At 37.6% G+C, this 18391-nt stretch overlaps 1 protein-coding gene across 1 annotated transcript in view; it reads left to right on the top strand.

Annotated features, from left to right (window-relative positions):
• LOC121414504 (nuclear receptor subfamily 2 group E member 1-like) overlaps positions 1-17303 on the top strand; it is a 33867-nt gene extending 16564 nt beyond the window's left edge. The window contains exons 2-7 of the mRNA XM_041607709.1: positions 489-725; positions 10896-11152; positions 11784-11978; positions 12360-12456; positions 14877-15026; positions 15464-17303. Coding sequence (XP_041463643.1) covers positions 489-725; positions 10896-11152; positions 11784-11978; positions 12360-12456; positions 14877-15026; positions 15464-15711 — 1184 coding nt within the window. The 3' untranslated portion in view covers positions 15712-17303. The remainder of the gene's footprint in view (positions 1-488; positions 726-10895; positions 11153-11783; positions 11979-12359; positions 12457-14876; positions 15027-15463) is intronic.
• Positions 17304-18391: the final 1088 nt, after the last annotated feature.

The raw sequence follows: 18391 nt of genomic DNA, 5'->3' as shown, positions 1-18391 counted from the left end.
CCATAAGTCGCATCATATTCGGTAACTCTCCGTGCGATAATATGCATCCCGTGCTGGCTTGGTTACAAGTATTTTAGTATCACACGGTGCATAAGATAGTGTCATTATTTAAATGATGCAATGTCAGGCAAAATATGTTTGCGTCCAACTAATTTTTTTGTGATGAAGAACGTTGATCTCACCATGGACCTCTGATATGACATATCTCACCGCCTCAAAATTTATGGCTCATTATGTACTGTAAATGAGTCATTTGTTTTCTTTTTTTAAGATAGTGCCCCTTTCGAAAAAAATGCGCCTTTTTTTCCTCTGCCCCCCCCCCTTCAAATTCGCTCTGCCGCCCCTGCTATCACGTAACGAAAGATGATGATTGGCACCTCCCAATGCAAGCTCAAAATCTTCGTATGTGCTATATTTATTTCGACGAATATTTTAATCGTCTTTTCATTTATTGCTGTCATTAAATCTCTTCCTTTTACCCCTACTAGGTCGGATCCTGGACATCCCCTGCAAAGTATGCGGAGACCGGAGCTCCGGCAAGCATTATGGCGTCTACGCCTGCGACGGATGCAGCGGTTTCTTCAAGCGAAGTATCCGGCGGAACCGAACGTACGTGTGTAAGAACCGGAGTGGTGGAGGCCCCTGTCCCGTGGATAAGACGCATCGCAACCAGTGCCGGGCTTGTCGGCTTAAGAAATGCCTACAGGTTGATATGAATAAAGATGGTAAGTTTCAGAAGTAAGATGTACTATATTGGTTTGTTTCATTATGCGTAAAATATCTTTTTATGTCATCTTTAAAAAGGGGGCCATTTGACATGATGCGTAATTATGATAATAGTACCCGTTGATATTTGGATGACCTATATTATTACTGACAGATTTTTTTTTTATTTTGTACACTATGTTGGTTATGACATGTATGATGATAATTATGTTACTGGTGATGACGACGATGATGATGATGAGGAGGAGGAGGAGGATGATGGTGGTGGCGTTGGTGGCGGCGGTGGTGGTGGTGATGGTGGTGGTGATGATAATGGTGATGATGATGGTGATGATGATGATGATGATGACGATGATGACGATGATGACGATGATGATGACGATGATGATGATGATGATTAGATAGTAAGTTCAAAGTAATACTTGCAGGAAGAAAGTAAGTTTGAAAAGAATAAATAAAGATGGAAACAAAGAAAGAAACATAAAGAAATAAACAAAGAAACAAACAGAGAGAAAGGGAAAAGATGCGAAATATGAAAGAAATGGTTTTGAAAATGTAGAGAAGATTGTAATTCGATTTATATTGGAAAATGGATTTCCTCAAAGTGGTTTGTCCCACATTTAGTAACAAATTAGTTTCACAACTTCTTTTCATTTCAATTTCCACCCCTTCCCCTCTCTCTCTCTCCCTCTCTCTTATCACCTAATGACGCAATTAAAATCCAAACATTTAAAGCGTCAAATTGGCACATTACCCTGACACATATCAACGAATTAAAAGTCGCCGGATTTCAATAGTCTCGAACGAACAAACATGCTTAACAACAATGGTTGAATAGCTTGGGAATCAAGAGGAACAAGGTGACATACTGGGTTCCTCAAAGAATGTAGAAGAGAGAGAGAGGGAGGAAGAAAGAGAGAGAGAGAGTCGAAGAGCAGGATAATAAATCGTTTGTTAGCTGGGTTTAAGAAATGTTAAATACATGAAATCTAAATAAAACGTATTGGTGTCCCGCGGTGAATGTCACACCTCCGATCGCAGATTTTATTCCCACAATTTCGGTTTGCCTTCACACGCATTGTGATAAAGTAAGCTCATCCTGATGGTTAGGATCTTATTTGTTGTAAGAACACGCCTTCATCGTCCCTATCAACATCATGATCCCAATCATAAACTCAACGTCGCCATCCTGGCGTTTCGTTGGCATATGGTTAGAAACTTTCTTCGTCAACATCATCAACATGACACTCGTCGTCGTCGAGAGAGAACCATCATCGTCATCGTCATGATTATGAATTGTTGTTGTGATTATGGTCGTCATCATACCTGAAATATATAAAATACCATACTTCAGTGTGATAGATGATAAAGCTCTTCGTCGGGGTAAATCGTCACCATCATTACCACCATCATATTCTTTTTCTACTTCTTCCTCCTCATCACTGTCATGGCAACGATGCGCCGGTATCCCATCACCACGTTCACCACACCAGTATCATGAATATCAGTAATTACAATTACAACCACCTTCGCCGCCACCATTAGCAAGCATCACCTCCGTCAATATCATTATTCCCATCACCATGATATCTTTTGATATTGTCAATAATTATCATTCCTTTTAAAGTAAGTTGGGTCGGCCGTTTAATACGGATATTCTTTTCTTTTTGGCTGCTTCCCTCTCAATGCTTTTTTTTGTATTACTTTCATGTCTTTGATGTTATATAAACTTTGTTCCAATGTATTTTACCACAATCATGTTCATTTTTATGCAGAAAGCAAAATAATCTTGAATTGATATTGAATTGAACGATCACCATCACTGTCATCATCATTATCAGCATCATCATAATTATCGTCACTGTCATTGCCATGATGATGATCATCGTCGTCGTCGTCATCATCATCATTATCATCATCATCATTGTCATCATTATCATCATTATTATCACCATTATCTTGAACATCACATCGTCAGCATTTGCATCGTCGTCAACATCACCACCACCACCCCACCATCATCATAAACATCGATCATTCTCGCCATCAATCATTCCAGCAGCGACGTTGCTGTCACACGGGTGTGAAACACGGGATCAGTCATTGATACAGTCATACACCCCAGCCCCAAACCCACACCACTCAAACCACAGACAAAAACGTGACCAAAGCTGTGTGTGAACATTTTATTCTCAACAACCCCTTCAAGTAGTCCTTAAACACCGGAGTGACATCCCGAACAATGGCCGGTGATCTGCCGTCACAATCACTCCAAAGAAGAGAAGACATGACAGGAAACAATAAGATGACAGTGGGGCAAAGTGGAGAAGATGGGGATTCTCGCTCAGGTGAAAAGCTGGAAAATAAACATACTTAGCCGTTAAGATCTGGATGTAAACGTGAGCCGTGCCCCTAGGAAGCTGCGGGGGTGACGAATGGCCGTTGTTCGGCGCACCTGGGGGCTTGTTCGCCGTAAAGTTTGCCAAAGTCCTTCTCGGGTGCAAGAGGGGTGACTTAAGCCCTACGCAGTCATTCTTTATCGGGTGTAGGCTCTGCTAAGAGGTGTCGGCGTAGGGTGGTGGTAGACGGAGTGGTAGGAGGGAAGGGGCTACATGAATGGTACAATGGGGGCTTTATTCTGAGGGGAGGGGTTGGATAAATGGGTGTGCCGAGTTAATAACGATGAGGATTGCAGTGGTCAGTTTTACTTTAGAATAGGGATAAACGAAATGAATTTCATGAATATGACAAACGTCTGTATAGAATGTCCAACCTGCCCAAATATGCCGAATTATTTTCGAATTCGTCATTGCAGATTACATTTTAAAAAAATAAATTTGTGGGGGTTAGTCAAAAGGGTAATTTGACAATCCATTATGGAGTGTTTCTGATGAATCTACAGAGCTCCAATATAATTCATAACTACCTTCCAAAACAGATGTATTCCTGCCCGAAGCATCTTTACTTTAAACTCTGTGTGTACAAATGCTCTTTATTGAACAAAGACTTCCGCAATAAGTGACAGGAGAAAAAATACTAGACGAAAGATCTTCAAGTATTTACTTGAAACTGGTTAGCAGGGTATCGTTATGACGATGTCACAATAGGCCTATTAATCGTGTTAGCGTGGCTACTGTACACGGTTGTCGTGTTTACCTTGTGAGGGGGATCATAATAGACTGAGGACGAACTGCAATCGGCGGACGGTTGGGGTGGGGTGCGGATGAGGAAGAGGGGGTGTGTTTGGGTGATGGAAGTGAAGAATTGGCATCCACTTGAATTGAAGTCAAGCTGGTAAGAGGTTTGAGATAAATGATTGTTAATCCCCCTAAAGAGTGCTTGAAGTCGTGCCCCAGGGGTACCAGGAACATGGTATATCGGGGGGCTCTAGGACGAGGTGCTTGATGGAGTGATGACATGAAACACGGAGTTAATCTTTTCACATCGAGATTAAGATTCCTTCTCCTACGTCATTTAGGCCTGTATCTTCTGGTTTCCATTGCAAAAGATGATTGCCCGGAAAAACACGCCATGAAATGTCCTTTCCAATGACGGAATAGTTTTTAGTATTGTACATTTGCCATCGTGAATTCTAATTTGTTTCTTTATTTTCTGTTAATCCCATATGACGAGGCAACTTTCTCAACTTTTGTCCTACATTTTGAAAGTAAGAATCTAAACTGTACCACTCAATTCTTTAAATTAATTTCAGTGATAAATCCCGCGAGCGGTCTGTTGTCTGGAATATGTTTAACGACGTGTTAAAAAACCCATGTAAATTTTGCTGTTAAGGTACAAATAAAACTAAATAATAAGGATAAAATGTAAAAAGGTGTGTGGACAATTCACACACATATTTTGTCTTGTATATCACACCTGCATTTCAATGCGATGGAAAATAAATCCATGGGAATTTTTCAATCTATAAATGTGCTCCGGTGTGAATATTATAATAAGAGGATGACAAGTACATAGATGAGCCGGTATCAGGGTGTTTTAATATCTTTGTCAGATGTTGACATTCACAGACCATCCCCACACTTCAGAAAGCTATCGAGTATTTGCTCAAGTTTCCCTTAAAATGGAGCTGTACGGCGCGAGTATTGAAGAGACGCACGAAAAACGCACCGCGGGACGGTTTTCCACGCGGCATCGCGGAGAGCCCCGCACTCGACCCAGCTGCGCAAACATCTACGTGCCCGCGACAAAAGCCGTCTACCGCTAAACGATCCAGCCCCCCGAACTCCAGTATCAGGCACGGGGAGAGAATGAAAGTTGAAATAAAATTGACATACCACGAGTGGTTCGCCAAGACGAAATGTTTATCGAGTGACTTTTTCCCTTTTCATGCTAGACGAGGAGAAAAAGAAGGAGAGGAAGAAAAAAATAGAATGGTTGTTGTACCTGGCGCGAAAGTTATATTGATACGGCATTCGCAGGTATAGAAAGACCAAGTGACGCCAAATGCTGAATGAAAATATGTCCCAAATCAATGATATGTCCCAAATGTTATAAAGCGTCTTTAATGTGTTTGCGGCCGGATTTCAACGTGTCTTAATTACAATCACACCAAATTTAAATAATGTTTGGCGGATTGCCGTGCCATTAGTCTGAAATAGTATACTTAATCAAATCAAATGTTTAAAAAAATATCATTTTCGAAAAGAGAGTTGTTTTTGTCAAAGTTTCTTCACTTATATACCATTCATGAATATAACGATGAATATTACTCTAAAAATGAATGACCACGTTATACAAAGGTTTGCAAACCATCGTCAATGACACCGGGTTTCGTTTATCAGACTGACCAATAACTAAGTCTGGAATTCTTTGTATTTTTCATTTGCGATCGATGGAAAAAGTGTATTAAATACATACAATCTCAAGAAAACCCAAAACTCCACAATTTGTGGAGTTTTGGTTTTCATGAGATTGTATGACCTGCATTTTGTAAATTCGTAATCATAATTTATTAGCGGCATAAAATTGTGATGAACCGTAATGGTATTTAGGTTTGCCGTCACTTTGCCTATATCGAGGCCGCTGGCCGCCATCAATTCAAGCCTAACCGCTCACGATGGCGGTCTCCTGCGTTCATTTATTACATTATATATATATATATATATATATATATATATATATATATATATGTTTACATTTATAAAAGATTAATTTATACTCACATCCTTATTTGTATTTATTATGTAATATGACCACATTGTTTATATTGTGAATTATTTTGTATATTGTAATTGTAAATACTTTTGTATTGTGTTTTATTAATTTTAACGCAGAAATAAATGCAAACAAACAAACAATATGAAAGCAGTTGATGTACTACGCGCATGTCTCATAGTCTGATGAAATATACTTAATTATATAGCGCTTAAAACTTATTTTATCAGAAGTCTCGAATCGCTCTAAACAGTGATGCGGCATAGTTACCCTGGCTTTAGCAAAATAGCTAATAATGCACACTGCGTTTCATCCCTTTCAGGTACCCATTCAACTCACCTGGATTGAGTGCAGCACAGTGTGGGTAATTTTCTTGCTGAAGGAAAGCACGTCACGGCTTCGAATCGAACCCAAATCTCTCAGGTTGAAAGACGAGGGTAGCAAACCACTAAACCACGACACACGGGGTTAATCTCATTTGACCTAATTGCCATTTTTGGTCTACACTATACAATTTGTCTACTCTCTACTTTTCATTAAGTATAATGTTCACTCCCGTGATTTCCACTTCCTCTCCAAATCATTGTGCACTCATTTTGTCCGAATGAAAAATTAATTTATAATCAGATCATCCATCCACACAGACTAAATGGAGCTACAGTGGATATTAGACGAAATGGGCATTGCCCAACTGGAAATTAGACAAAATTGCGAATGGGTTGAATGGCGATTAGACCAAATGGCTGTAGACGAACTGGTTTTTGACGAAGTAGGATTATATTATTTGGGATAAGACCAAACGGAATAGTAGACGAATCGCGGGTAGACCAATTGAAGATTTGCAGTTGTTTATGATCGCGATGAGAAAGGGGTATTATTTGATAATTACCTTCTCGATATTGATGCGACAGAGTTAATATTTAGAGAATAATCTAATACTCTGGTGACTCATAAAATGCAAATATATGTCCGCATCAGGTGGTCAGCGAAGCGGACAGGCAATCGAATATGTTGTGTCTTTTCGCCATGTCCGCCATTCTTAATAAACCTATTAGCTGAGAATAGCCCAGTTTTGTCAATGGCGTCCTGCTGTTGTGACAGATTGCTTCTGCGACTTCAACGAGATTTCAAAAGCTCGTCACGTGTGAAATCATAAAACGATGATGATGAACTAAACGAGGAGTCACTCGTGCCAATAAGAAATAACACGACCGACTTACAATACATGTTTTGAAGAATGTCAGTTTTGGGATGTAATCGTTGCAAGCACCTCTCAGTCATGTCAGTACGAAATGGCAAGGTAACGATATTAAAGGTCGATTCCACCTCAGAAAATGTTGATTTGAATCAATAGAGAAAAATCAGTCAAGCACAATGCTGAAAATTTCATCAAAATCGGATGTAAAATAAGGAAGTTATGACATTTCAAAGTTTCGCTTATTTTTAACAAAATAGTTATATGAACGAGCCAGTTACATCCAAATGAGAGAGTCGATGATGTCACTCACTCACTATTTGTTTTGTTTTTTATTGTTTGAATTATACAATATTTCAATTTTTAGGAATTTGACGATTAGGACCTCCTTGCCTGAAGCACAAAATGTTAAAATAATGGAGTTCCACGTGTTCAGGGAGGAATGAAACTTCATTTCACATGACAATGACGAGAAAATAAAAATATTTCATATTTCATATAATAAAATACAAAAGAAATAGTGAGTGAGTGATGTCATCAGCTCCTCATTTACATACCGACCGAGATGTGCATATGACTGTTTTGTGAAATGAAGCGAAACTTTAAAATGCCATAACTTTTTTTTATTTTACATCCGATTTTGATGAAATTTTCAGTGTTATGCTTGTTGAATTTTTCTCTTTTTATTCAAATCAAGTTTTTGTTGGGGGTGGACTTGTCCTTTAACAGAACAAAAAAAAAAAGCATGTTATGTCAAACACCATTCTATATACACGGATGGTATTCAGCATCTTCAATAGGGAATAGTTTGATGACTTTCTAAAAGGTGACGAATTTCTTTGTCGATGTTAGGAGTGGTAGAAAAGTTACGTTTGGTTTTACAGCAGGGGGCCCTTGTCAGACGCCAAAGAGAACTCTGGATGATTCGGCTAATGACACCCCCATAAATTGTCCCAAATTTCAGGAGTACTCTTAGAGATTTTGGACTATTATCATTAAACGAAAGGTAAATACGAACGCAATGGGAACCAAAGATGAATCATACGAATTGATTACATAGCTTAAAATTGAATTTGATTGTCGAGGAGGGATTTTTTCTGTTAATATGGGGAGAAGAAAAAAAAGCAGAGGGAACATTTCCCACAAATTTCTCCGATATTGTTTCGAAGCGATTGTAAACTAGAGACCAAGTGTACACCTATTATACTACAATTTAGATTTAATCATTCTGTTGTTTTTTTTTTTTGTTGTTGTTGTTATGCTTTTTTGATTAATGAGAGATTTATTATGGAATATTATGAAAAAATGGAATTTCCTTTTCCTTCAGACAAATGTGGTAATTTCTAACTGGGGATTTTTGAATTTATGCTCTGACATAGAATTGTACCTTGCTCTTTGCATTTACTGATTAAAAATCATTGCGTTCTTCTTTAGAAAGCTCCCCCCCCCCCCCCTTCCTCACCTCCCCCAGTTATGGCCAGCGCCAGAAGTTACAGAGTGCTCTGTAATGGGATTCGTCTATAGCTCTTGAAGACAAGCCTTTGAGTAATAACGAGACAAAACCTGGTTGTAATCTGTTTTAATTCTGAATACTACATCGCCATGCATGAGACATGAATGAAGCGTTTCTTCAATGATAGGTCACGTGGTCTATTTCCATTATCATCTCCCGAATTTTCCCCGGCGCCACGAAATAATTCCTTCTTAAGGAGTTGCAAAGAAGATATAGACACTAAGTTTCCAATAATGTACTTGACCACACCAAACTTTCACTTGAACATAACGGGATGATCTCTTATGAGATGATCTCTTATGAGAGGATATATATAATCGGGAGCCGGTCTCACAAATATCACCGATCAACGTTGGACGCAGTTGTGTAGACATCAGTCGCAAGCAATACAGGAGGAGAGATAGAGAGTGGGTACTATCATGACTTTGACATTAATATCGGTGAAAGAATATCAACTCTTTGTTGTGTACCTGTGTACAGGTGCCGTGGCCGAGTGGTCTAAGGCGCCTGGCTATACATGGAAAGTCCGGGGTTCGAGCCCCGGCCGCGGCAGTTATGCCCGTGAGCAAAGCATTTAATCTACAATGCTCTTTTATCTTGCTTTCAAATAAATGGAAATGCTATATGCATTACTGGTAACTAGATGTGCACTTGTTTTTTTTTAACTCTTTATCAGTTCATTTGAGGGATAGTACCATTATTAAGCATAAAATATACATTTTTTATAGTTTAGTGCCTTAATCTCTTAATAATAACTTCATCTCTTTGACAAAAAGAAAATGAAATACAATACAAATTACATATTATTCTCTCTACAAATCAGTAGATTCATTGACAGACCATAAAATACTAAACATCATAACATTTTCGTGTTGTTTCTTTCTTGGAAGCACTAACATTATGATATATCATATGTTTTTTTTTAGCTTGCTACTTATGTCAATTTAAACATGCATAAACCCAGTGCCATATCTCTTCAAGTAAAGCATATGGCATTGGAACTCCATATCACATTATCTTCTTGTTCATGTCATAGTGGAGCGTTGTGGCCCAGTGGATTAGTCTCCGGACTTTGAAACAGAGGGTCGTGGGTTCGAATCCCAGCCATAGCGTAATTTCCTCCAGCAAGAAACTGATCCACAATTATGCTGCACTCAACCCAGGTGAGGTAAATGGGTACCGGTAGGAAGTTATTCCTCAAGAAGCTGTGTGCGCTATGAACGCCTAGCTTAGCCGGGTAATAACAAGGTGGATATAAATACCCTATATTATTATTAGTAGTAGTAGTTATTAATGGTAATAATTTGTACAACATGTAGTAATAAATAAGTGCAATCGACGATATTAAAGTGTATAAATGGTTTTCCACGGACTTGCATGTATAGTTGATTGTTAAATTGGTGATATATTTCTATGTAACAGGGTCCAAGGTCCATATTATTTTGAAAGGACCTCAACGGATTATCCCATGGTTGGCCAACTTTGAATGAAAGTGATAATGACCGCCCGCCTCTCCATCCCGTTATTTAGGGATTAGAAGGAGAGGGATTAAGGACTGTTAATCTAATTAATGGGTGAAAGGATTAACTTCGATAGGGACTTAATGAACTTGCACTCCCGAGTTTATTTAGGTGAGAATCAAAATCGAGGATGATTCCCTGTTCTTCGTTCTTTCCGAGTCAGGAAGCGAGTTAAGAGCTTTAGTGAGTGGTATATCTTTCACTCTACTCTGTGATGGTATTATGGTCAAGTTGTAAAGGGGCCAGGCGACAAAATACGTCCGGACTCTGATCTGGACGAGCATCGATCAAAATGGTTTGATAAACAATGTAATCATGCTTTACTTAATTAGACGGCTTGTCTTAAATGAAACCTCAAGGATATCTTTCTGTTCATATTCTGAGATGTCAAAACTTTTTTTTTGTAACACAAAAGGTGTGAATAACAGTTTTTACTGTGGGGGGGGGGTATGCATGGAGATGAAAATTGTGATGATGACGACGACGATTATGTTGATGTTGATGAATGATCATGATGATGACGACGACGATGATGATGACTATGATCATGAGAGAGATTTATAGTTGATGATCATGATCAGTCGATGGCGATGGGATGATGATTATTGCGATTATGTTAATGCTGATGACGACGACGACGATAATGCCATTGATTGATTCATTGATCGATTGAAATTGATGATGATGACGATGATTTTTGTTACAGGGATATAGTCCTGACTCGGTAAACAATCTAAGTTAATGTTTCATCTTTTCACTTTTTCAGCTGTCCAACACGAACGTGGCCCAAGAAACTCAACGATCAAGAAACAGATGGCGCTATATCTAAAAGAAACGGCGGCAGCTGCAGCAGCAGCGGCTGCCGGTGACCTACCTCCGCCGCATCTCCCCAATGGTTATCTGCCAGGGCCTGCCTTCTTTCACCCGTTTCTCAGCGTTGAGCCCTACCCGAGTATCATCGTCAGCCCCGCCGATTACCCGACCTTTTCCCCTCAAGCCATACCGTTCTATCCAACTCCAAAGGTATGTTACAATTTCGATGTAGTGGTTGCGAAAAGGGGAGGGGTCAATGAGAGATGAGGGACAAAACACTTGAGACACAAGTTAGAAATAAATGTCTAGTTATAAATAAATAAATAAATATATATATATATATATATATATAGTTTATTATTCATGATCCAACATTGTTAGACATAGTCCACAACAAATAGGGCTAATGATTGACTGTCAAACTTGTAAATACTCCCTTTTTGTCTGTACTGTATTATAATAATAATAATAATGATGATAACGTTTTATTTACCCAGGGTAGCCACTTCAGTTAGGAAACTGCTCTACCAGCGGGCCCTGCATAACATAATATGTTATTATTACCCTTCTCCGATCTAATTGCTGAGCGCCTAGCAAGAAGGCAAAAGGTCCTATTTTTATAAGTCTTTGGTATGACTGGGCCGAGAATCGAACCCATGACCTCCCGTTCATGAGGCGGACGCTCTACCACTGAGCCACCATGCCCGGTTAATTATTCGGAAAAGTAATTACCATGGATGCAGAAACCGGTCTAATTATTGAATTAATTCAAATCATTCATCGTCATCAGATGCAGATTAGTCCGATTATTACCTTTATACTGTTTTCTTTTTCTTTTCAGTACCCTCATCATGGCCATGAACCGGTCACACTGATGCCCTCTGTCGGTTCACCGGTCCCTCATGAATCCGTCTCGCCGATGCCACCCGTAGGTTCAGTCGAGGCGATCTGTGAGACCGCCGCTCGCCTTCTCTTCATGAGCATCAAATGGGTTAAAAACGTTCCCGCCTTTATCAGTTTACCATACTCAGATCAGGTGAGAATATGAAAGTACCATTATCGTCGTCATCATCATCATCATCTTTATCATCATTGTTTTCAGCATCGTCGTAATCATCATTTTCGTCATCACCATCATCATCAACAACAACAATCACCACCGTCCATCACCATCATCATTGTCATCTATCATTATCTATCATTTTCATCATTATCAACGTCATCATCGTTCGTTATCGCCGTAATCATTGTCATGTTTATATGTCTTTGTATCTGATAATTATCGTTCGATATCAATAAAAGTCATCCAAGCTCTTGAAAATATAACACTGTATTTATTAAAATATATTTTGAAATATGGGCGTGCCAGAAGAATTTCTTTTTTTTAAGAATATTTCGCTGATCCTTTCTCTTACAGCTCACGTTACTTGAAGAGGGTTGGAGAGAGTTGTTCATCTTGGGAGCAGCGCAATGGCAGATGACAATAGATGGGCCTGGTCTGATGGCTTCAGCAGGTAAAAACATATTGAAATATCAATCAAAATAAGGAAAAGAAGGGAAAGGAAAGAAATATTTACTTTATAGGGGAGGGGATCGGGGTTTCGAGGGGATGGTGGACTCACTCCACCTGTTATTTATTTTGATTTAATTTTTGTTTTTTGTCTCTTATCATTTCCGATTCTATGATGAATTCCAAGCTATATCAGAGATAAGTTATATGTCTTTCGTTATCATTTCATATTTTCCATTTTCAACGATTGTTGTAAAATTGTATCATTCTGTGATAATACTTGTTTCAATGATTGTATAACTTGGTTATGAGACTTATATTGTTATTATATTGAAGAGAAGACAATGAAAAACACGTTATAAAACAACAAATCATTTGAAACGTGACATAAGCGAACACAATCGAGAGAAGATCAAACAATTTGTTAGGAAATTATCTGATTGATTACCGTCCATTTCATTTTTTCTGAAAAAATCGATAAGCATCAATCGACAATACTTCAATCGATATAGATATACAAATAAAGACAAACTCTTATCATGATAATGAGCATCATGTGAGAGCTCAACAACTAAATAGTCAGCCGATCAGTCCAAAATCAATCCTCCGTTCATTCAACAAATCAAATAATATTAGTTATTCAGTTATTCAATAATGATTTGATCAAGATTAATTGGAGGAAGCCATGTAAGATATCAATTGAAAGAAAAATTAATAATTCAAATCGATCGATAATCTATCTTCAGTTTGTTAAAAAATAATGACATATAACTATCTTTTGTCATTTATCCATAAGCCTACTCAAAAAATTAATCAAAATTAAGTTTATCTATCATTTTGATAAATGATTTATAACTATCTTTTGCCATTTATTCATCCTCAAAAAGTAATATTTTTATCATATCAAACATCGCAATCACCATCGCCACCTTTATCTGTCTTATAATGAACATTGTTATGTTGAGTCATCATGGTCATACTCATCATCATGATCATCGTCATTAGATGATAACGCTGATGATGACGACGAAAGTATATAGATCTCAATCATACATCGAACTTTTGGAATCAAACGACTACCATAAGAGGGATTCAAACGAATATTGACACCAACTTCATACTGGTTCTTAATCGAAATTATCCAAATGAGTGAACTATACTACAGATATATACAAACTTTATTTATGCTTATGTGTGGAGCGTTGTGGCCCAGTGGATTAGTCTTCGGACTTTGAAACAGAGGGTCGTGGGTTCGAATCCCAGCCATGGCGTAATTTCCTTCAGCAAGAAACTGATCCACAATGTGCTGCACTCAACCCAGGTGAGGTAAATGGGTACCGGTAGGAAGTAATTCCTTTAGAAGCTGTGTGCGCTATGAACGCCCAGCTTAGCCGGGTAATATAGGAGCGCCTTGAGCACCTAACAATTCAATTCAATACAATTCATTTATTTTCTCTTTCAATCTTTTTACATTTACAATGATAGTTCAATATACATATTTACAAAATATAATATATGAATCATTTCTATAATACAATAATACTATGAAATCGAAAGAGAACGAGACCAACTAAAAAGCAGAGCTTGTAGGGTGAAGGCCCCCTTTCATAAATACATTTATGAATACAAATAAGATAAAATAAAGAAATAAACAATGCATATATACAATGAATAAAAAATAAACAAGAATAGAAATAAATAAAAATAAAAATGAATGAATCAGTATACACTGTATACAGAAATCATAAAACGATTAAACATATATACAAAGAGACGGAAATTAACAAACACATTTACATATTAAGTTCTGAGTTACATAACTTTGTGAAAAAAAACACGATAATTTAATATGAATCCAGAAGATATTTTTTAAGTTTTCCTTTGAAATTTTGTATTGAATTACATTGTATAATTTCCTTTGAAAAAGAATTCCATAATTTTGGACCAGTAAAAACAAAAGTCTTCTGTGCAAACGATGTTCTATTCAGAGGTAAATGAAAGGAACTCGCCTGGCGAGTGAAGTACTTATGAATTGTATCATTTTTTACAAACATATTATCAAACGGTAACGGTAATTGTTTATTAATAAACTTGTACATAAACTGTCCGAGTTGAAAAGAATATAAATCTTTAACCTTCAAGACTTTATTTTTCAAAAACAGAATATTTGTATGTGCCCTGAAATCTGCATGACTAATAATACGAATCGCTCTTTTTTGTAATATAAAAAGTCTATTAATTTGAGAATTCGCTGCGTTACCCCATGCAACAACTCCGTAATTCAGATAAGGTAAAATTAACGTTGAATATAATGATAACAAAATATAATGGGGTAAGAACAAGATGGATATGTGCGCAATATAAATATCCTATATTATTATTAACCATGTTAACTGAGAATGTATGATTCACCCCTTATATCAGGTATGAAACCCGACACAACACCAGCTGAGAAGTTAGCGGCAATATCCAGCGAGTTACCGTTATTACAAGAATTGATCGCCAAGTTCAGACAGCTCAACGTTGACGCGACAGAATACGCTTGCTTAAAAGGCATCGTCATCTTTAAAAAAGGTACGTGATGCGGAGATATTCTCTGTTCGAAGTATATTCTGATAGCATTTTATAAACGGTAGCTATAGCGTCAACCCCCACCCCTTCCCACTTTATAATGACTGCTTAAAGTTCGAAGAAAAGTATCGAAACGTATATATATATCAAATTATATACGATTCCAAACCCTACGTTCCAGTTTTTTGTCATAGGTTCTAAAAATGTTTGGTTATTGATACAATCATTTAGTCTTAGTAATAATGTTTCCGTTTTTATTCAGTCTTCAGACGATACAGAAAACAAAAATGTTTATCATCTTCATTCTTACACAGTTTACCTGACTGGTGCAATACTAAATAGATTTGTTTCAGTAAGTTGCTCTTAAATATCATTTAGTTGATAACTTTTTCCTAGTTCTTACATCATACTTATGCAATTCTTTATGTTTGTACAAACAGATGTCAGCGGCGTAAAAGAAGGCTCGGCAGTCGCCAAACTCCAGGACCAATCACAGTTTGCGCTCCGCAAGTACATCACCGTTCGCCATCCCTCTCAACCCTATCGATTCGACAAACTCATTCTCCTGCTTCCTAGCGTCAGGGCGATAAGGCCAACTACGCTGGAGCAAATCTTCTTCCGGAAAGCCGTGGGATCGACGCCCTTCCATACGCTCCTGACAGATCTGTACAAGAATGAAAACTTCTAGGACACGATAGGACGAGAAACTGAAGTTTTGAGCAGGATCGTATGTTGACCTTTACTCTGTGTAGACGTCGTCGCACTTCGGTTTGGCGTTAGTTGACGCTTTGAGACGTTGTTGCACTGTGGTTCATTCATGATCTTCATGATGAGTTGGAGACCTTCTTACACTGGGTTCGCTGCTCTTCCGTCAAAGCCGTCAACTTGCGTTAGTTGACGACTGAGTCGTTGAACTTCGAACACGCACCAATAATAGTCACTGCAATTCAGTCATGATCTTTGCTCTGCGCAAGATGACGCTTTTATGGAAACGTCGCGCTTCACTGTGAAACTTGCACCGTTCACCTCAGTTCAGTATAGGTCTTCACGACCTTCACGCCCCGTCATTTCGCCCCTGAGAGCGACGTTACACCGCAGAGAGTCACAGCCCACCAAAGTTCAGTAACACCCTTCGATCTGGGCCGTTTGACGCTTGAAGGCCCTTCTGAACTTTGGGCATCTTCAGGAAGTCCGATATACGTTGCCGAAGCCACAAATTTCCCATCATGGCGAGGTTGCACACATTATTAGCCTAGACCTAGCACTCGACGTGTCTCCGCGGGCAGATTCTCGAAGCAGAACTATTTATCCCCAGACTGCATAAAGATGATAAGCTGGAGTAGAGATTCTATTGGGATAAACACTTTAAAAGTGCCTTCAAGTTAGTCGTCCGCGATGAAATGTAAGGTGTGTCGATGGCATTGACAAAATTAATGAGACACAGTAATGCACAAAATATCTTATTTTACACGGATCTTCATGGCTCATCATGTACGGTGCGTCATTTAAACAGACTCTTTTTTTCCTTCAGGAAGCTTTAAAACGACATTGTGTAAATTGGAAATCTATTCGATTGCTCTCCTTTACCCACGACTCGTTATAAAAGTGAAAATGAACTTGACTTACAAAATATTAACCTGATACTACGTCATCTGTGACCTATAGCAGAAAGAGCTGCATTTTAAATGCAACTTAAAAATAGCCACAGAAATGCGCGCTTTTTATTGGTTTGAAATCAAGTTGCGAATGATATTTAGAGTTGCATTTTGATTGCGACTCTTTCTGCTACCGGGCGCATTGCGTAATTTCAAAATGAATATATATAATGGGACCCATTGCATTAAAAAAAATTATTATTAAACACAACGCGAAAAATCAAACGCATCTTGATTTTCAACCAATGAAACGAACGAATTAGGGACCTGAACTTTTTTTAATTGCGATTAAAGTTGAACACGATTTGATTTTCTTCCTGGTCCCTGGCTGTATAATGAATAAGAATATACCAGTAATTTCCAAAAAGAACTTAGCCTTTTCCGTGAAAGCATTATCGGGCATATGCCTGCAGCATTACTTGTTATAACCACCAATAATTCATTTCTCATTACCGAAAACAGAATTAACCGAATGTATGACTGTTCGATCTTAAAAGTATTGTTTGAGCTCTTAACATTAAATCTGTTTAAGATTAGTCGTAATTCCACCAAAGAACGTTATAGACATGGGGCCGATTGCACGAAAGGGTCTTTGCAAGGACCGTCTTTCGTGTCGCTCATCTTTTATGATGCACCATGTGAAACGCATTTTAAATAAATCATCTGCAAACATATTTAATTCGTCCGTTAAATTAAACAAAATATTTGTTTATAAAATGAAGTGATATATCATGAAATTGTATAAAATTTGATTTAAAAGCAAACTTACGAATCTCATTCTTTATCATAAATTTCAGAAACACCCCGCCTATAGCGTATCATAAAAGATGGGCGACACGAAAGACGGTCCTTGGAAAGACCCTTTCGTGCAATCCGCCCTCGTCATTAGAGCGCAATACTTTGTAAGAAGTTTGAATATAGAAGTCGTCCGGAATAAGTACTTGTAATGATACAAAATAATTTAATAGGTAATTTTTCACAGGACGATGTAAAATATAAATTACTTGAAAAATGTCAGATTTATCATGGTAATCTTAATAGTTGTCAGATTTTGTAAATGAATGAATTTCGAGATGATCGAGATTTAGTATTATATGTGATGATAATGATCATTCTAGTGATTAATTAATTTTATCTTTTTTCAAATTTAGTATGGCTTATATCATAGAAAATGAAATGATCGTTTCAAATAAAACATACTTGCATGACAATCAAAGACATAAGCGCTGGTAATAGATTTTAAGACTTAATCTATATATAAAAAAATTGCAAGGCTAAGCATTGGTTTGGTTTTAAAGGGGGTATAGGATTCTTTTAATTCCTTTTGAATTAGATTGAATGAATTGAATTGCGTATTGATTGGAAACATTTTTTTTGTTATTTCCACCGAATCGTTCAGAGTAAAGTGTACAATGTTTAACATATACATTAATATCATAAAATGGGGGAACTGACAAGATACTTGGAGTGAAACACATTCCCTAATAACTAATTAATTTGACGGTTTTTGTGGAGGGGCTATTCTGTCAGATTAAAAAAAATTGTTTTACTCCAAAATGGACGCAATACCTCATACCTCAAAGAAGAAACTGACAAGCACAAAACTGAAATGTAAACAGTTATCAAATATAATTAGATGCATTTTCTCATAAAAGTGACACTAGCTCGTACCACTGAACGTCTGATATTTTTGTCATAATTTACTCATTACTT

The sequence above is a fragment of the Lytechinus variegatus genome, chromosome 4 (assembly GCF_018143015.1).
Source record: "Lytechinus variegatus isolate NC3 chromosome 4, Lvar_3.0, whole genome shotgun sequence".
NCBI lineage: Eukaryota > Metazoa > Echinodermata > Echinoidea > Temnopleuroida > Toxopneustidae > Lytechinus > Lytechinus variegatus.
Note: the sequence above shows the minus strand (reverse complement) of the source record. Positions and strands in the feature narration are given on the sequence as shown.